Source organism: Triturus cristatus, chromosome 7 (assembly GCF_964204655.1).
Source record: "Triturus cristatus chromosome 7, aTriCri1.1, whole genome shotgun sequence".
Taxonomy (NCBI): domain Eukaryota; kingdom Metazoa; phylum Chordata; class Amphibia; order Caudata; family Salamandridae; genus Triturus; species Triturus cristatus.
In genome coordinates this window covers 1,662,950,600-1,662,970,994 of record NC_140590.1, presented here as the reverse complement: position 1 = coordinate 1,662,970,994, position 20,395 = coordinate 1,662,950,600, and the positions used below count along the sequence as shown (strand labels likewise).

At 43.3% G+C, this 20,395-nt stretch overlaps 1 protein-coding gene across 4 annotated transcripts; it reads left to right on the top strand.

Annotated features, from left to right (window-relative positions):
• The first annotated feature begins 368 nt into the window (after positions 1–368).
• Positions 369–19,691, top strand: RPS21 (ribosomal protein S21). Of its 4 annotated transcripts, none has more exons than XM_085619756.1 (6): positions 369–476; positions 6,449–6,526; positions 8,126–8,189; positions 12,355–12,426; positions 15,168–15,223; positions 19,346–19,691. In XM_085619756.1, the coding sequence occupies exons 2-6, from the start codon at positions 6,477–6,479 to the stop codon at positions 19,353–19,355; spliced, it is 252 nt and encodes an 83-aa protein (XP_085475882.1). In that variant the 5' UTR covers positions 369–476; positions 6,449–6,476; the 3' UTR covers positions 19,356–19,691. The 4 variants fall into 4 exon arrangements, with proteins under 4 accessions (XP_085475882.1, XP_085475885.1, XP_085475884.1 ...); XM_085619758.1 differs by having other exon boundaries at positions 469–539; XM_085619757.1 differs by lacking the exon at positions 369–476 and adding an exon at positions 1,422–2,644.
• Positions 19,692–20,395: the final 704 nt, after the last annotated feature.

Sequence of the window (20,395 nt, the reverse complement as noted above, 5' to 3'; positions counted from 1 at the left end):
AACTAGAAGAAGGACAGCGCATGGTATCGGAAGGGATTTTGTAAACTTGTAGGTCAATTTAGCGGCCATCTTAAAGGTGTCATAATTTGACATTCCGAAGTACGGAGGTAATAATCTGGTATGGGTACAAGTGTGGTAACACACTAAACGATAGCCACAGACATCAAAGCAAAAAAACTGGCCCCGAAAAGTTCATTTCAATATCACACGCAGCATTTATTATGCCTTCATAAATATTTCAAAATTGCTTGACTGTGGCACAAATCTTACGGAGGTTTCTATTTCTGATGCCAATGCATGAAGGCCACAGTTGCAGGTACGGTTTTCTAAGATACTTTTAATAATTTGTGCATGAGCGTGCAGGAGTTCGCCTCTGCAACCGGAAGTTGTACGCCTGTCTGCGCTCGTGGTCTTAGAGAGCACTTCCGGGGCAGGGTTTCCTCCTTTTCGTTGTCGACCATTTGTTGCAGGCGGAGGTGAGGCAGCGTGTGGAAGGGAACATTACTTACCCGTGAGGGATGTGGCGGGACCTGGAAAGGGTAGTGTCTATGGAATAACTTCGGGGAGCTCCTCAATACCATGTTGAGCCTTAGGAATGGGCGTAACGACTGTTGTTGAGGATAGGGAGCCCCAACAGAGACTGGAGAGTAGAGGGTACTGCTCCAGGGTGATCATGGCATCTAGCGGCGCGGTGACCGGGTGAAATAATACAGCAGGGATAGCCGACTCGAAGGACGGCATCCTGCTGTTAAAGCGATATATATACATCTCAACATGCGATCGTCCGGCCACCCCGTTTACCGGGGATGTCTTTATCAGGGGTTGAACTCCCCATACGGTTGTCCAAATAAACGCGCCTTCTCTTGATTATCCTTGGATGTTTTATAGCACGAGGTTGAATGATTACAAAGACGGTGACAGCCACGTTGAGCTGTTTTGTGGACTGCTTTCCATGCCCAAAAATTCGTAATGCCGCAAGTTGCGATGGATCACGCAAGAACAAGCCATATTTAAATCTTTGATTGGTGTGCATTGGCCAAACCTACCAGCCAGTGATTGATTCTCTCGACTTGCTCAATCAGCGCGTCAAGCACTGCAAACATGTTTTTCTATTGCATTAGCAGACCCGTCTTGAGCTCAAGTTGACGTTCACGTCGATTGAAAACTCATCTGCATTGCTGATGGTTAAAATGCAGCACTTTTATTTTAAACTTTTCCATTATCAAAAAAAATATGTATATTGCAACGATCCACCCGTAGAAGCTTTACTGATTAGCTCACATCTTTAGTTGTTTGAGTTGGGCAGGATCATATTGGAATTCTTGGAAGTGGTTCTGGATGGAACCCTGTGCAAAGTGATGTTAGGGTAGTTAGGATGTTGCTTTGTAGCATCAAGCTTGTAAAATATATATCGGGAAGATGGACCTGTAAGATGGTGCACTTCATCTCGCCATCTGATGTGTCTTAGGGGCATATTATCAAGCCAGGGGATAAAATTATCGCAGCTTTAGCGGCAGAAAACTGCCGCTAAAACGGCGATAATGGGCTTGATAATATGCTCTATGGAATTCCAATTGAAGCCCATGTTAAATGTGAAGGACGTCTAACATGGGCTTCAATTGGAATTCCATAGAGCATATTATCAAGCCCATTATCGCCGCTTTAGCGGCAGATTTCTGCCGCTAGAGCGGTGATAATTTTATCGCCTGGCTTGTTAATATGCCCCCTAATTTGTTACTTTTATTTCACTGTACTAATTCACGAGGAATCCTTTATGGGTTCCCAAGTAGAGTGCTATGCGCTAAAATCCCTCATCAGGGGTTGGAAGCGCTATATAAATGCAAACCTTTTCCCTCTTCTATCCCTCCGCCATCCTTCTTATTCTAAATAACTGACTTAACATATCGACCACACAAATTACTTTAATATTTCACTTTACTAATTCACCACTAATCCTTTATGGGTTCCCGAGTAGTGTGCTACTCACTGAAAAAGTGCTTTGCCGCCTCGCCATGGGTGGTAAGCGCTATATAAATGCAATTACAATACAATTTGTGTGCATTCCATCAGCAGCAACATTATTTTTCACACGTGCTGTTATTAATATTATGCAAAGCCCTATGTTCTACATGTTAGCAACTCTGATGCAATCCTTATAAAAGCGGTCTGACTACGGCAGTGGTCTTCGAACTTTAACGCCCATGAAAAAAAATAACCCGGCCTCATCTGCAATTATATCAAATTGGCAATGTTTAAATATTTCTAGACTTATTTAAACATTGCAGTCAAGTTCTGTTACTGTTCTAAAAATCCAATCAAATACATAATTACCAAACAAATTATTCTGGTCAGGCAGGCCTTACTAATGTGTAAAAGTATCAACTGGTTGATTATTAGAAATAGGGGTGGGAGTTTTGCAGGATGTTTGGAATCCCTTCTGACGCCTCCAAGTCAGGATATAAATAATAAAATGTTAGTGATGGCCCATTACAAATCTGCTTACTGCTGCTCATTTTTTCGGTTTACAACAAAGTGCTGTTATAAGCATACAGCTTCTTTTGGCCAGAGCTTGGTGCCTTCCCTTGGATCACTTGAGGCCCTACTAGGGGGTCCCGTCTGCCAGTTTGAAGACCCCTGTTCTAAGGTATACCTTTATCTTACAGGCTGTAACTTTAAGATATGTAGGGTTACTGTAATCATTAAGGTGTGCTTGACCAGATTGTGTCAAGAAAAGGAGATGCTGTGGCACTGTTGGATATCATTTTTAGCAGCAGTTTAATTTTGAAGGCGCATAAGTGCATTCCTGCAGAATAACCTAGAAGGGGGTGTGTGACATCATCAGGAGTGGTGTGCAGCATGGCTAACAAACTTTGGAAAAGCCAGTGGGCCTCAAAGGCCCGACCAAAGGGTTTGCCAATGCTCGTGACATTTTTTTGCCACAGGTTGCCTAAACAAGTTTCATTTCATTGGCACCATTTTAATGCTTAAATATGGCAATCTACAACTTAAAAAGAAGCTAGTTATTCTGCAAAGAATATGCCACTGTAACCGCCACAACCCATTGTAGAATTTTAATATCTTCGACTGTTTGAGATTAAAAAAAATTCAATATGACGATTAAGCTTTAAATGATGGAATATTTGAGAAATACATATTAATGTATGAACTAATAATTTCAGTGGTCCTGCATATGTGTATTTGAATGAAGAATTGAACAGATATACCTTATTAATAAAAACAAGAAAAGGGATAGAAAAGTCTTTAGGCAACTGGATCAGCTGTGGCATGTCTAGGTGCTACTTGATGGACTATTTTGCGGTTTAGGGGTTTGTCCGGTTTATATGTGGGAACAGCTTTGCCTCTATCTGACCTCCAGAAAAGCTGCCTACCAGCATTCTTCCTATATGTAGGAGAGAAGTGCATTTGAAGTGGCCGGGCTATGATTCAGTTGTTTTCAGGTCATCTGTTTCTACGAATATAAAGGTTTGGTTTTTACTTCACCGGGGAGCTGACCACACCTTTTGCCGTCCATTCTCTGTAGCCAGTTTTTTTTTTTTTTTAAGTATACTGTATTGGCATGGTGTCTTTTGTATTTTTAGATTTTGCCTGCTGACGGCGCATGTGCTGTTGCTGTGAGGGTTATTGTTTACTATAAAGGGCTTGGAGACTGTCCACTTCTTATCATTCGTTGGCTTCATGATCATTCCTTTTTTTGCTGTCCCTAATCGGTCAGTGCAAGGCAGGCGTCACTTTCTTTTATTTTAATGGCACAATCATACAACAGAAACGACATCTTGATTAGTGCCAGTCTACTGCTTGCGCTGTGAGCGCGGTGCTATTTCTTCTCCCCACCCCGTGTTGTCTCCTACTCGTCCCCATAGCTTGATTGCCCGTACCCCCAGCCCCTTCCTTGTTTAAAACTGCACATACGTTCACCCTTATTTGTTTCATAAAGCATATCCTTGTTTCCAGAAGACGATGGGCAGCAGGCGCCACATAAGTTCTTTTCTGCTGCATGAATTCCTTGCTCACCGTCTTTCCATCCACCCCTTCTCCATGTTGCTCCCTGTCGCCCCTTCTTTCCGCCTTGCTCCTGCACGCCCGCCCCTTCCCCGCCTTGCTCCTGCACGCCCGCTCCTTCTCCGCCTTGCTCCTGCACGCCCGCTCCTTCTCCGCCTTGCTCCCGCACGCCCGCTCCTTCTCCGCCTTGCTCCCGCACGCCCGCCCCTTCTCCGCCTTGCTCCCGCACGCCCGCCCCTTCTCCGCCTTGCTCCCGCACGCCCGCCCCTTCTCCGCCTTGCTCCCGCACGCCCGCCCCTTCTCCGCCTTGCTCCCGCACGCCCGCCCCTTCTCCGCCTTGCTCCCGCACGCCCGCCCCTTCTCCGCCTTGCTCCCGCACGCCCGCCCCTTCTCCGCCTTGCTCCCGCACGCCCGCCCCTTCTCCGCCTTGCTCCCGCACGCCCGCCCCTTCTCCGCCTTGCTCCCGCACGCCCGCCCCTTCTCCGCCTTGCTCCCGCACGCCCGCCCCTTCTCCGCCTTGCTCCCGCACGCCCGCCCCTTCTCCGCCTTGCTCCCGCACGCCCGCCCCTTCTCCGCCTTGCTCCCGCACGCCCGCCCCTTCTCCGCCTTGCTCCCGCACGCCCGCCCCTTCTCCGCCTTGCTCCCGCACGCCCGCCCCTTCTCCGCCTTGCTCCCGCACGCCCGCCCCTTCTCCGCCTTGCTCCCGCACGCCCGCCCCGTCTCTGCCGTGCTCCCGCGCGCCCGCCCCTTCTCTGCCGTGCGTCTGCCCCTTCTCTGCCGCGCGTCTGCCCCTTCTCTGCCGTGCTGCCGCGCGTCTGCCCCTTCTCTGCCGTGCGCCCGCGCGCCCGCCCCTTCTCTGCCGCGCGCCCGCCCCTTCTCTGCCGTGCTCCCGCGCGCCCGCCCCTTCTCTGCCGCGCGCCCGCCCCTTCTCTGCCGCGCGCCCGCCCCTTCTCTGCCGCGCGCCTGTCCCTTCTCCGCCATGCTCTCGCGCGCCCGCCCCTTCTCCGCCGGCTCCAATTGTTGGCCACCTCTTCTCCGCCGTGCTCCAATTGTTGCCTGCCCTGCCCTTGCTCTATGGTTGCCCGCCCCCATTGCCTGCCTTGCTCCCAGTTGCCCACCCCATTTTCCTGCAGTGCAAATTATATAATTTCCTATTCCCAAAGTCTATTCTGGATTGCATAAATTATTTCACATGCAAAAACAGTTTTATTTAAACGGCTTACTTTCTCAAGTAAACACTTAAAGCAGTGGTTCCCAAACTGTGTGCCATGGCTCCCTGGGGAGCCGTCGGACCTAGCATGGGGGGGGCCGTGCTCCAAGCACTTTGATGCATTTAAAGTTGAAGGGGTTGTTGGCTTTTGTTAAACTAATTAGACTAAACACATGATGTTCATTTGTAAGTGACATGCCTAAAGCTGTAAACGTTTTGCTGAATTGATGGCATGGCGGAGGGAGATGATCTCCATATTTCACTGGATCACCACATTCCAACACTCCCAAAGTAAGCAGAAGATGCCTGATTTATTTTGTTACTCGTTTCGTTTTTTTTTCCAAATCCTTTTACACCAATGAAAATTATCAGGAAAATAGTTGTCCTGTCTATTAAACACACTAAGTATTAAGTATTGACATTTGTACTTCAATCATAGGTACTTCTAGTACACATTTCTTTCAGTACGCACACATTTCCAGACAGGCCTGCTCTCTCCTTGAGCACAGGGAAGTAAAACACATACTGCATAATGCCAACATTTAGAAGCAAGAAAGAGGGACTTTAAAAAAAAAAAAAAAATCTGAGGGATTGATCTTTACTTGCATTGATTTGGAGGCAATTTTAGGGAGGATAGAACAAAAATAAAGCTGTATGTAGATAAAAAAATTGTAAGTCACCGTGCTGAGACGTGTTGGCTCGTATGACATGGGTAGAAATGGAAGTGCATGAAAATATTCTTCAAGTGCAGCAACACTCTGACAATGGGGCCTACATGCATAGGAGTTCTATCTAGCACTGTAAGTGGGATAAAGTTTGAGCGTATTCTAAAAAAAGCCTTTGGCAAAGAAGTGTAATTAGGAATATTTTATTAGAGGCGCCGCTTTAGTAATATGAAATATGATATTATGATTATAATACCTTCAGCTCAGTTATTTTCAGGGAGGAAAATGCAAGTACTTCCGAGGCCGGGTTTACATCCAACCCACCCTCCAAAAACAGTAACGCGGGAATGGCCAATGGGTCAAGTGAGCCGCTGGTTGAAAACGTTTGGGAACCTCTGACTCAGAGCAGTTCATTAATGCTTTACTTCTAAAACCCAAGTCATCAGAAACCTATTTGAATTTGACACATTTCTGCAGTAATAATTTGATTGTTGTGTGTTCCGGCGTTTTAATGAAATGTTTGTTCACTATATTTGTCTGTGATCTGTTGTAGGTCAGCTTGACACTGTACTAAAGTAACCATGCAGAACGACGCCGGCGAGTTCGTGGACCTGTACGTTCCTCGTAAATGGTAAGCTTACTCTTGTTACACATTCACGCAAAGTAATTATTCTTATTGTTACTTTACCATCTCATAAGACTTTCCCTTGATGGACACATCCAGTTTTTCTTTGCAGTAAATGTTCCCGTTTACAACAGGTACAGATTCTAATTAATTAGATTGTACAGACTGAGATGGGTACAGGTGGAAGTGAGTCAATGATTGCTCCACGGTTGTCAAAGAAAGACCATTGAGTCCTGTAGGGAATAAATACAGCCACTATTCATTTGTTGAGGAGGAGACTGACTCGACCACTCTCGTGGGTGAGGCCTAACTGTTTTTGTGCCGAAATATGGAGTGTTGTGTGACTAAATGTTGTAGCTTCCTTCACACCCACATCCAGGACCTATTTGCAGCTTTCAACCCCATTGACCACTTCTCATCCTTCTACTTGGTATTGCTGGATTGGCACATAACTGGTTCGCTTAATGGGCCTCCGATTGTTAACTCTCTTTTGCATGGAACTCAGACCATCCCTCTTCTTATTCCCAAAGCTCTGTCCTTGGCTCGCTCCTATACTCTACACACTTTTTCAGTCTGTGATATCTCCCCATTCAGCTTCTCCCATCGTCTCTAGCCCAACAGCACCCAGCTTTTTCTCCTATACTACTTTTGCATACAATCTGTCACTTAAGGGTTGAGTCACAGCAAACATACTTTGGATAGCGGCATAGGCATTCTTTCAAAACCCCTCAAATACTTAAAATGCTTTACAGGACGTCCATCTCAATTGCTCTATTTACTATTCTCTTCCCAAATCGATGAAATTTGCCTTTTCTGCCAGAAATCTTGGGCTCTTTTCCACCCATCATTCAAAATGGAAGCATTGTTATCAAAAACCTTAAAGCTACACATCCTTCCAGTTACTGAGTGTAAGAATATGCATGTCTTTAACACAGGCACAACACAAACCAACTCATTCGCATTTAGCATGCTGAACTACTGCAGCAGTCTTCTGTTTGGCATCCGCAATGCTCTTCGCTCCATAAGTGAGGGGCAGCCCCTTCTTATTTTTATTTTTTCGATTGTAATTAGGAAGTGGCTTAGCTTGTCCATCGACCAGTGAGCCCGTTTTAAAACCAACAAACAGATCACCGTATTTTTGGAAATGAAACTAGTGATGACTGTTGGTGTTTTAGGATCCTCGCTGGATCAGGCAGGGACAACGGATGCATTTTTTTGTACACTTCTGCTTTTTGAGCTCTGGCATGCCTCGGTAGTGCAGAGGACCTAGGAAGCCTGTGGCTCCCTCTGCCTCATTCATATTCTTGTGTTCTTCCACACTTTGCTTGAATTACTGGTTGCATTATTTCTAGGAGCCTACACCATGTACGTATTTTCCGGCTGCTCTACTCTAGTCCTAGGTCTTGAATGAGATGTCACTCATTGTTTTTTGAACGACTTACCTTGAAAGGCCAAAACAAGAATGGGTGATAATTTTGATTGTAATTTTTGACTGATTTTATTTTACTGGCTGTCAAATACTGTTTCAGCCCCTTCTCTACTCATGACCACCAAGCCCCTCCTGAGAGTATCGCTGGCAGTAACTCTGCTTTGTTTTTTCTCCAGCTCTGCAAGCAACAGAATCATTGGCGCCAAGGACCATGCGTCTATTCAGATGAACATAGCTGAGGTAAGCCAAAGAGCTGATGGATTGATTTAAAGCTTGTTTGGTGTTGTAAAACATGTCCGTATTGTTGGCTTCTGTGGAAATGGTGTATGATCTAGTGCAGCAGGTGCTGCTAGTCTTCCGGACCACATCTAGTCTGAGAATTAATTCTCCTGTTCTGCATAATTTTATAAGCAAGTGGCCTGCTGTTCTCCATTGCAGAATAAGGATGCAATATTGTTGCATTTTAATGGTGGTACTTACCATCTTGTTAGCTGTAGGCCTTACTCCTGAAGTGGGCATAAAGGATTTGTCTCGGGTGAGAGTTTTACTTTGACGTATGGCAGGCATCCTCGTAGTTAATCCGGGTAATAGCCCATTTAAACATGAGGGCCAGGAAATCAGTAACTACATTTCAGGTGCCATGTTTGGCCCTGTATAAATGGCAGTAGATGCATGAATTCGATGGTTAACTTTAGAGTTGGTGATCAAGGACCACCCTTGATATTTCCTGCTTGGTGGGCCTACAGTGGTATCCACAGCGCTTTGGGGCTTTATACTATTTCTGTGCACTGTATTTTTTTTTCTTTATCAGCTGCACTCAAACCCCTTAGTAGATTTGAATATTTGTGATTAGCAAGATTTCTTGCAATGTTTTGTGCCGCAAGGAGCTTGTCTATCTGGAACATTTCTCTGTAGAGCAGTCTTTCCTGTGCTTTTTTTTATTAGACTGCTGATGGATGTACACAGTTTGTACTTAATTCTTTTACTTACCAGCCACTTGATAATTTTGACTTAAAGAGGACGGTGAGGCATCTGGTTAGCCTCTGAAGTAATGGCCTGGCTTGGTGTGCTGTGGATTTAAGGACTTTCCACCAGGATCCAAGATTGAGCAAACTCCTGGTTAGCATAATTTCCAAACATAACGATCGGTGTCAACTAGAATCTTCTAATTTTGGATGGTTTAAGCTGTTGTATAGCTGAATTCCGCCTTTGCTTTGGCCTCATAGCGTAGTTGCTTTGTCCCTCCAAACCGCCGTCCCACTCTTCATCCTGAGCAAAAAAACTTTTCTAAAATGGAGTCTGTGTGTATCTGCCAAAACTAGATGAGGGGTAAAAGATTGGCTCGTTCTACACATGTACAAACCAGATGATGTGAAATGAACGCCTATCCGAACCCACCTTTAAAAAAACTAGATGATTCAGAAAACTGGCACAAGAAAAATTCAGTTGACATCTGACGTGGAAGCACGAGTCTGTAACACGGTAAATCTTGAGTCCGCAAAACCAAAGATTTATTCAAATCCTAGTTTGACTTAATCTTGAGCCAACCAACAAGCAGAATTTGCTTGCTTCAAAAACAAAAGAGCGAAAAGGAGCCCACAAAAAAAAAATTAGACCATGGGATAGATGTTGATGCTAGCACCTGACCATACCTTCCCAAACAGTGCATCCAGGCACTCCTTTACTAAAATCTTGCAAGCCAGCAAAGACTCAGTGGGCAGCAATCCCAACGTACTTAATCACACTATGGCATGGGAACAGATTATTCCCAAACTGCCAATGAGAGTAAAGCAACCAGCTGTTATCCCATCTTTTTGTTTCCGTACTCCGTGGGGAAATTTTGAGAAGTGCACGCAACCCATTGTAGAGAACAGAATGAAAGGCAACAGAAATCACATGCTGATATGGTCAAAACAGGCATTTGCATATCCAATGGGTCTTCCCTTTGGGACCTTATACGTTTTTTGCCTTGCAGCACATTATCCTGGGTGCTACATAATCTACTGTTCTTTAACATGGAACGTTTGATTACTTCCCAACCTAGGAAGCAGCTCAGTGACTCCAAGCGTCCAATGCTAAATCGGACTAGCACATGTGCAGTGTAACTCACTACATGGCCCACACCCCTCCCGAGGCAGAAGTCTATGCTCTTGTCTGTGCTACTGTGGACACACTATGGTGTGGTAAGAGGGACGAGATTGCGAGGAGACAGTAAAGCTGTTGGCATACCCCAGCCTCTGTGAGCAGGAGGCCTGCTGCCACACTAAATTGCACAGTATTGTTTGCCCAAGCGTGGAAACTGAGGTCACTGCGACCCTTGGCAGACTGTTGGTGTTGAGTGGGGGTTCTGCTGGGTTTATTGGAGCCTGAAAGGCCCATGATGGTGCAGAGCGCCAAATTAAAACTAAACTAATAGCCCAGAAATGGAGCAACTGAAAACTTGAGCGCTCGTGTTCTGGCCAGAAAGCAACGAAAAAAGTGTGCTGAACGTACAATAAATGGGTTGAAGCTAATTGATCCATTTAGGAGGGCCAGTCTCCATGGACCTGACAAACACACCAAAAGGAGGGACAAATGGCACTGATTCACCACACTCAGATATTTTGAAAGACACCTGAAGGAACCAAGCATTGGGCGTGCTGAAAGCCCATAGAGTAGATACAGCATGTCTCGAGGAGACCGCGCATGTGCTGCCTAGCTGAGACCTACTAAAAGGAGACCACTGCAGATTGCGGTGCCATATCATTGCAGAGTACCGCTCTTCATCACACATGATGCCTTTGATTCCATAGAGAAGGCTGTCCTGTGTAGATCCTAACCAAGGTCAGATCCAGCATTGAGACCAGATTATAGCAATATACACCGCTGCAAGACCAACGGTGCGGTACACTGTCCAGTGAGATTTTACAGAAAGGGCATTCACACACAGGCCTTGGACAGGGTTGCATGCAGACCATCTTCTGGCTGTTAATGAAGCACTAACCAGCTACAATGCTTCCTAATCCAAATAAAGCACACTGCTACTGCATGCTCACATACTGATGTAATTAATATTATACACCGACTTCCAAAGGCTGCAGAGAAACATGAATGAAATCCAGAACTTTTATTGGCATGTCAGCGCAATTCTGTTGAATCTAAAACAAATTCTGACAACTGTCCAGAAGGTGAACAGAAACGTGGTCTTAGCGGACGCAGCAGTTGTTAGAGCCCTGCTGCACCCACTTCAAGCCAGGAATTGTAGAGGGGCATCTGGTTTGTCAAAGCCCACTAAGCGGGCTAACTTACCAGAAAGTTGAGCATTGGCAATAAGTTGCATAAAAGCAAAGACAACCTTCTCTCTTCGTCCCCTGCCCAGTATTTGAACATGTGGAAATAATTACACTGATAGAATGCAGCTGTTCTTGTCGTGGGCACCAGAAATCACTCGCATGTTTGCTTATCAGACTTCGATATAGTTAGGAGAGGATGGCCCGGCAAAGACTATAATCACTTAATCTCTTCGAAATAAGGGCCCTTGCTGATCCTTTTAAATCCAAAGGTAGCCTGTCTTTCCCCATCGCAAGGTACTTCTGTTGCAGAGTTGCTGCAAGTGTGCTTTCTCTATGACATATTAAAAAAGATGCAGGGGTGTGTCCCTTTAGGGTCCTAGCCTTCAAGCTCTGTCAAATACTCATTTGAACGGACTGAACAAAATGTCGCCTTTCGTTGCAATAGGGGATTTTATTGTCATAATGGAGACCAGCACTTCATGCAAGTGAAAAAGCTGCTGCCAAGTGAGGTTCTCACTCCACTCTTTACCTGCCTACACCTGACTTTGCTCACCAACCGCCGTCCTGACAGTATATCCTTTTGCCAAAGCTCTCTAAAATCAAGGAACGAGTTATCCTCTCCATTATATGGACTCCTATATCGAGCGAACCAGACCCTATTAAAATGATGAATAACACCGTAATATGGAGTGTCTTTTCTTTATTATTTAGATCATGGCAGTATAGATGCACATCATATATCTGCCTTCAAGTGCCTAGAAATGAAACTAATGCAGTTTAAAGGAATTACTAGATAGAAGACTTGTGGCATGTAAAGTTCAGCAGCTAGATCAGACATTAAAATGATAATGACGACAAACCGTTCTATTGTTTTCGGAGCAGAGCACACATGCTATGTCCTTTTCGGAAACGCCAGTGGTCTGTGCTTGTTCAGTCATGGTATGGTGTTCCTTAATGTGAAACTTTTTCACCAAATGGTGACTATTTGTCTCACTGCTAAGTATGCGTTGGAAAAGGGCAACGTTGGTGTGAAAACGCACGACTGTTGCCTTACCCTTTCACGCCTTACTGCTCTTGAGCTTTTCGAAGTCATGGTTTTTTAAGTCTAAGTACGGATTTCGTTTTCCCTTCAGGTTGACAAGGTCACAGGCAGAGTCGTTGGACAATTCAAAACGTATGCAATCTGCGGCGCAATTCGTAGGATGGTAAGTTCTGCGTACTGTTATATTGTATATCGACCAGCATGCAGTATTTCTCCTTCTGTTCATTTAATGGTCCTCGATTTGCCAATCTCAATGAACCTCTGGATATTAGCGGCGACTGTTAACAAGTTGTGCTACCTTGTTGACTACTGCTGACAAATGAGTATCCCAGATTGCTTTGTGTTTTTATCCTTTGCCAAGCTTTCAAAAGCTTATGTCCTGCCTTCGCTTCTTCAGCATCTCCACAGTTGATGCAGGAAACTGTTAAAGAAGGGGCACATATGTTAATTATTTATATTCAAGTATTCTTAACGGGTAACTCTGTACCCCAGATGTGGATTGCTGTTGTATCTGTCCATAGACTTTTTTTATTTAATTTTTTGTAACAGTATACAAAGTACAAACATTTGATCATGGGCAGACCTAAATAGAGTTTAACTAATAAATGCTTACAAATAATCAAGATTTGTTTTCAACATTTCATATGCATAAACAAACAATACGGATAAAATCTACACTCAGTAGGTCCAAACAGTAGAAGCCATACCTAAAAAAGGCCACAGGAAAAGAGATAAAAAAGATATGAGAGGTAGGGAAGATAATTGGATGCTACTTGACCCCCATAGATTCTTCAACCTAAACCAACCAATTTCACCCTGCGCTTTGTCTTGTAATCCATTTCTTCATTGGAGCCCAGATTTTCCCACCTCTCCTACTAGCACCTCTACCGTTAGTTATAACGACTTTTCACGATAATAGATGGCCAGCAAACGACCCAGCCAGGCATGGTACATTAGTGGAACCACATCCTTCCAGTGGGTGGCGATAAGCAGCCGGGCCACAGCTAATGAGATAAAGACAAACTTGTTCTTCCGGTACTCGTATTGTGCCGTTTCATCATACCCTAGCAGCATTAATGTAGGGGTTATGTTGATTGTTCTCCCTGTTGCTACTAATAAAAATTCCTCTATTCCCTTTTTAAGGGGGTTCCAATCTCTCACACCCGTAGAACATGAATTATGTCCCCTGGCCCTTGATCACATCGTGGGCACTTGTCATACTCTTTTTTTCCCCACCGGTAAAGTTTTGCTGGAGTGAAATAGAGATCGAAAATGGTATAATAATGCTGGGCTTTTAAGTTAGCTGCGAGAAATATCCCTTTAGCTAATGCTAGTGATTGGCAGAGATCAACATCACGGTCTCCTAATTTGGTAGCCCACTTGGTTTCTACTGACTCCAGATCATCGGGGAGTGTCTCTATCAATATTTTGTAAATACTTTTAATTCTTATCTGGGATTGAGACATAGCCTCCATTAAAGGGATCCTATTTGTGGAGATCTTTTCTTCGTTAATTTGATTTAAGAAACTGGTGCTTTTTTTAAAAATATATATTTAAAAAACGTCCCAGCTGTTATGCCATACCTTTGCTGCAGCTCAATGAACGAGAGCCTCTGATCAATTAAGAATAAATCCCCAATCTTCAAGATTCCCCTTTCCTCCCATTGCCTACCCAAGTTGTCATACATTGACCTGGGAAATAAGGGGGATCGCCACAAAGGTGTAGATCTATTATATTTCTGTATTTGCATGAGCCCTAGCATTGTGCTCCAAATTTTCCAAATTGCTATTGCCACCATGAACCATGTTTTCTTATAATAGCTGGGCTCATTTGTCGGAGAAGTACCCCCTGCGCTACGCTGCCTTTAGCCAACTCATATGGAGGGAAGAACCCTATTTACTTCTTAATGCTCTATTCTATATCCATTTTCTGATGAGGTCACCAAGGTCATCTGTTGGAAAAAAAAAAGTAGCAACATAATAAAATCTAAGATTAGGGGCGGACCATCTGCCTCGACTCTGCGGTAATGTTAAAAATGTAAAGGCTTGTCAAATGTTTGAACATTACCAAACGAAATTACTAAAGATACCATCCATCTTCTTTAACAATAAGTTTTCAATTTCTAGGAGGATGGCCCGCGAAATTACTAAAGATACCATCCAGCTTCTTTAACAATAAGTTTTCAATTTCTAGAAGGATGGCCCGAAACGTATATAGAACCTTCGCAACCATGAACTTTTGAGTATGTTGCATCTTCCTATAAGATGGAGTCTATCTAGGGATCGTAGGATCTTATTGATCATGGGCAACCTGGTTATTTTCCAGATAGTCTACATTGCTGCTAATCTAGATCCCGAGATAGATTACCTCATCTTGTCTTGGGGGATCATTACAGGGGGTTTTAGAGTTGCATAAAATCTTGCTTTCTGGCGTTACCAATGAAGGTGATTGTTTCCCCCCAAAGACCTGCCTTAAAGCTGTCCCAAACTATGCATCTTGATGAGCTATAGCGATTCACCTCATAATATTCGGTCACCCACTGTTTAATATGTTTCAGATACTGCTCATTGGTTAGCAAGGTTCTATCAAATGTCCATTTGATCTGTGAGCGGTCAGTGTTTTGAAATACTAAATCCATAACTAATGGATTATGGTCGGATAGCAGTTTCAGTAATTTCTTGATTCCTACAGCCGTGCGCAGAGATGAAGAAACCAAGAAATAATCTAATCTAACATATTTCTTATGGGGGCTTGAAAAATGGGTATATCCTGGGTCAGCGGGGTGTTTTGCCTCCCACACATCCATCAAATCATAGCCAATCCTCAATTTTTTTTTTGCTCCAGTTTCATAAGTATTTGGGATTTCTAACTCTTGAGGTTTTTTTTCTTTTGTTGTGTTTTTAGGGTGAGTCTGATGATTCTATTCTCAGGCTGGCCAAGAACGATGGAATTGTCTCCAAGTAAGTACTTTTTTTTAATTTTATTTTTTATGCTGCTTTCTTTTAACCCACACGAGGTCTAGCCATTGTATTGTGCGTTTGAGTTTAAAGCATACACTTGTTTCTTGCATAACTGTGCATGCTGCTTGCCACTTGTAAACTATTTATAGACGTTTTTGCTAAAACAAATGCAGCCCACGCTTTTCAGAATCTTTCTAATGTGATGTGTCTAAGTCTAGGCATTATAGATAGTTGGATATATTGTTTGTAATGGCACCTAACACTATATCTGTGAAATTCTATTGCTGGAGCTGTAGTTACAAGACAGTACACATTTCTGAGGTTGAGGGGAAATTCCCTTTAGTCTTAATAAAACAACATTATTTTAAATCAAGAAGCAAGCAGTACCCATCAATATCCGGGAAAGTGGGAATGAGGCTCACTTTATTGAAATATGTGTCTCTGCACCGTTTACTCCTCACTTTGACTTTAGCTTGTACCTCTAAACAACAGAATATTGTACGGCTGCTGTCTGGCAGATGTCTGAACTAATAACTACAGCAAAATGTTCCACTGTAGCTGTGACCTGTATGTGAATGTGTAGAAACTACATTGGAGAGTGGTCTGCTGTCTTAGTGGAAAAACGTGAGGCCAGAGGCATTCACACAAGCAATTCTTTGTCCTTGGCTTCACTTACTGAAAAAAATGAGAAATTGTTAAGATTCTTTAAACCGTTCCTTCTTGCTTAAGTAGAAATTGTGACCTATTTTGACAGCCAGTGATGTAGGGAGACCTTTTTGAAAAGCATGGGTATTATGGCAGTGCCACATTAGTCCATGGGTTCAACATGTCGTACTGCATATGTGCTTGTGTGGAGAAGCTACATTTGCTTACGGACAGTAAGGTATATCAAGGCACCGTGGCTTGGCCAAAGTGTGATCCACAGCAAACGTCTTGCTTTCCTCAGGTCCTGCCTAAAGTTCCATATTCTAGGTTGTCTTGGTTTTTCTACATATTTTTATATGTACTGAAGCTTTGTTAGTACTGCATTTGTTAGTAGATTCTGTTGCAACATCTGGAAACTGGGGTTCACCACTAAAGTCCTAGGCCCACCCAAGCTGTTGAACTCTAATTGACCAACACGGGTAGCAACATTAAAGTCGAGGCTCATTCTAGGAGATGTTGAGGGTTAGTCTTTGGCATGGTATAGTAAATAGTACACAATGAACTGAATAGATTGGTTACATCCTTAAAGGAGCATAGGAATGCCATAAGAGAAAATACAAAATAAATTAAGTTCATACAGTGGAAATAAGGTACTTTTTGTGCGTTCTGGGGCAGAGGTCATTACTTGACTCGTTTTTGATGCAACACTGGATAGCTTAGGTGGCTGCATATCCAACTGAAGAGCAGTTGAAATGATCTAACTTTATCGCCCCAAGCCAGTAAGGTTAATGGTGAATGTTCTTGGTAGTCAACTCACTAGCCACTTAGTCAATTATCAAATAGATGGCTCCACTTTGGAGACCAGCTAAGTCCTAACTTGTCCCAGGAGACGGAGAACGATGTTTTATTGGATGAGCCTCTGCTGGCATTAGGGACAGAGTCCCCTCAAGCAGTGTGGGGGACAGGCTGCTCAAATTGCTGTATTAAATGTGATTCCCAGCTTGTCCTGGTCTCTGAACCATTGCCAGACTTCTAGTTAATGGTAAATAACTGTCATGCTTCAGACTACGATCAGGGCAAGGTTGGTATATCCTTTTACTAAGTGAATAAGGAGCAGACTAAATGTGCACAGGGATATAACCAGAGTTGCCTTTTCAAGTAAGCAACAGTCATTAATGCATGCCAGTAGACCCTTCCTGATTTTTGCCATAGTCTGGAAGGGGGGACAGTGTATGCAAAAGAAATGTAGCTCTGCCAGCTAGGCCCCATGCCACTTCTAAGGCAAGGGTTCGATGCCGCATGCGCACAAGACCCGCCCCTAAAATCTACATCTGTGTAATGAATGCAACTCATCAGTTAATGCTGAATGTGGAGATTAGGCAATGGGCCCTCAGTAAACTATTCAGTATTCCGCTACCATGTACTTGCTTTTAGCGTGCATCTATGTACCTGCCATGTACTTGGATCTGTGGGTTTTACTTTTCTCCTTAAAAAGTATATCCAATGCACCACCCTATTTCTCATCCTGTACCTCTATCAATATCTATAATCTACATATACTTACTTCCTTTACGCATCTATATACTTTCAATGTACTTATGGATCTATATATTTATCACTTTCTCCTAATTTAGCATTTCCAAGGCACTACTCTATTTCTCAGCCTATACTTCTCTCAATATATCTACTAGCCCAACTTTCTGACTTATCTCAAACTTCCTTCTACTACTCTTTCCAATGCACTACCCTGTTTCTCAGCCTATACGTCTATCAATATATCCTCTATATCCACTCTCATTTATCCCAAACCACTACTATGATCCCAAAATAACCCTTTCTAGACTCTCCCCTACTCTACCCCTCCTTGTATCATCTGACACCTCTTTTACTTTACCAATCTCCCCCAAAACAAACCTTTCTAAACTCTTCCCTCTGACTCTTCCCCTCCAAAACCCCTTTTTACTCATCCAAAAGTCTCCTCCTACGGCTATGACCTCCCAAAAAAAATCCCAAACCTTCACTCTTCTATTCCTTCACTATCCCTTTCAATCAAAATAACAGACTAACATGTTCGCTTCTCAAATTCCATATTCCACTATACTAATTCACCACTAATCCTTTATGCGTTCCAGAGTAGCGTTCTGCTCGCCAATAAAGCGTTTCAGCACCCCCATCAGGGTTACACGCATAATATAAATGCAAACCCTTTCCACTTTTCTACCCCTTCTCAATCCAAATAACTGACTAACATACCCACCACTCAAATTACTTTCATGTTTTAATTCAACACTAATCCTTATGGGTTCCAGAGTAGCGTGCTACTCACCCAAAACAAGGCTTCAAACCCCCATCTTGGGTAGCAAGCGCTAAATAAATATTAACCTCTTTCCCTCTTCTATCCCGCCATCTACCCTTCTCTAGCCAAATAACTGACTAACATATTCACCACTCAAATTTCATATTTCACTATACTAATTTTCAACACTAGTCCTTTATGGGTTCCGGAGGAGCGTGCTACTCTCCAGAAAAGTGCTTCAACACCCATCAGGAGTAACAGGTGCTATATGAATGCAAACCTTTCTTTTCTATCCCTCCGCTATCCTTCTCACTCCAAATAACGGACTAATATCCACCACTCAAATTGCTTTCATATTTCACCATACTAATTCACCACTAATCCTTTATGGGTTTCCGGAGTAGCAAGCTACTCGCCAAAAAAAAAACCTTTATACAGCCCATCAGGGGTAACAAGCGCTATATAAATACAAACCGTTTTTCCTCTTCTATCCTTCAGCTATCCTTCCGAATCCAAATAACTGACTAACCTGTCCACCACTTAAAATTACTTTCGTAGTTCACTATACTAATTCAACACTAATCCTCTATGGGTCCTGGAGTAGCGTGCTACTCGCGAAAAAGCGCTTTGACGCCTCGTATGGGGTAGTAAGCGCTATATAAATGCAATTACAATACAATAGTCACATGTTGAGCACACAAGCATTGTTCTTTCCTACACTGCCTTCTGCTTTACATAGTTGGGTTCCTCTTAATCTTGAGGACTGGCTTTGGGGGTGGAGTTTTTTGTCATGACGCCTGTTGTCTCCATGGTTGTTTAACAGCTGTTTCAATTTGTGTTGTTTTGTGTGATCTACAAGTTGTGAGTTTTCACTTTGAAGTGTATGTTGCACTGCTTGTTTTTGAAGCAAGTGGGTCGATAACATTTTCCAGTCGCCAATCTTGGGATGGTCACTCCATGGAATGTGGCGGGTGCCCCCACTCCTGTGCGGTGTCTAAGGTTCTTTTAGGTAACGCGCTGGAGCATTTAGAGTCTGGTCTTGGTTTGACTTGCAGTCTGTGCCTTATTAAGCTAGAACATCACATTGTGTTAATTGATCTTATTCAGGGGCTTAATAGGAGTCCTAGACTGGAATGCATCTTTTACCACGGTTATTGACCAATTTTTCTTTTCTTTTACAGGAATTTCTAACAAGGATTTCTTTGTGGCACTGGAACATGTGAAATAAAAGAAAATGCTTCATTCTGAGTGGTTTTTTTTTTGTAACAGTCGTGACTTATAAAGAATAAAGGTGGACACAATTGGTAGCAATATCTCTCTGAACATCATCTCAGTTGGCTGGCTGCCCTGCCCCCTGTGCACCACGTAAAACAGATGCAGGAGTCCTAATTTTAGGGTGATTGCTTGGGCTGTGGTCGGGGAGAAGGACTTATACACAATGTTCAGTGACATTCTGACTCTTGAGCTGTTTGTGGGAATGTGTTTTTATGCCTCCAGTCATTCCATTAAAAAGAGGTCCGAGTATTAGAGCTGTTTACTCTGAGAAACACGTTGCATGGACATAATTTGATGAAACGGATTGTTTTAAATTGTACAAACCGTGGCGCTGATATTATCCAGAGAATAGTCAGGAAAATATTGTTGCCTGCCTTGTTAGTTTCCCCTCTTGGGCCTTTCGTGCATCCCTGCTCTCCATGTTAGTTCCCTTTAGGCGTTTGTTAACGTTCTGCCTTACAATAATGTTTCCCCCCAGAATTATTCATAATATACGTTCATATATGAGCGTGTGCTGAAAAGACACAGGCACGCGTGCGCAGACAGGGGCTCCGACAGAGAGACAGTAATGGGTCAGGCTACTAGGAACAATCATTGGCTGATTTCACTAAGCCTGTGCAAATTGATCACACAAGCCTTAACAATAACTTTCTCAAGTGATAAATATAGTTACGCCTGTTTTATTCAGATTAACATTGAATCAGCCTATAAATATTCCCTGCACTTCGGGTGCCAGTTATGTGATTTATTTTTCACTTTTTAAAGTTAAATTGTTTCCATTGTTGCTGCCTGCATTTTAAGTGCTTGCTTGAGCGGCAATTTATTCCTCCCTCAGAAAGAATAAGATCCATGGCACATCTGAAAGCCTTGCCATTTAAAACTAGCATTGGCAAAGCTAATATGTCTCTCCTAAGCAAGAACTATTGGCTATATCCGTTCTTTTCTTTATTTATGTT

Coding starts and splice junctions, on each gene's coding strand:
- RPS21 (XM_085619756.1), top strand. CDS start 6,477: ATGCAGAACGACGCCGGCGAGTTCGTGGACCTGTACGTTCCTCGTAAA. Junction 6,527..8,125: donor CTGTACGTTCCTCGTAAATG/GTAAGCTTACTC, acceptor TTTTTTCTCCAG/CTCTGCAAGCAACAGAATCA. Junction 8,190..12,354: donor TTCAGATGAACATAGCTGAG/GTAAGCCAAAGA, acceptor TTTTCCCTTCAG/GTTGACAAGGTCACAGGCAG.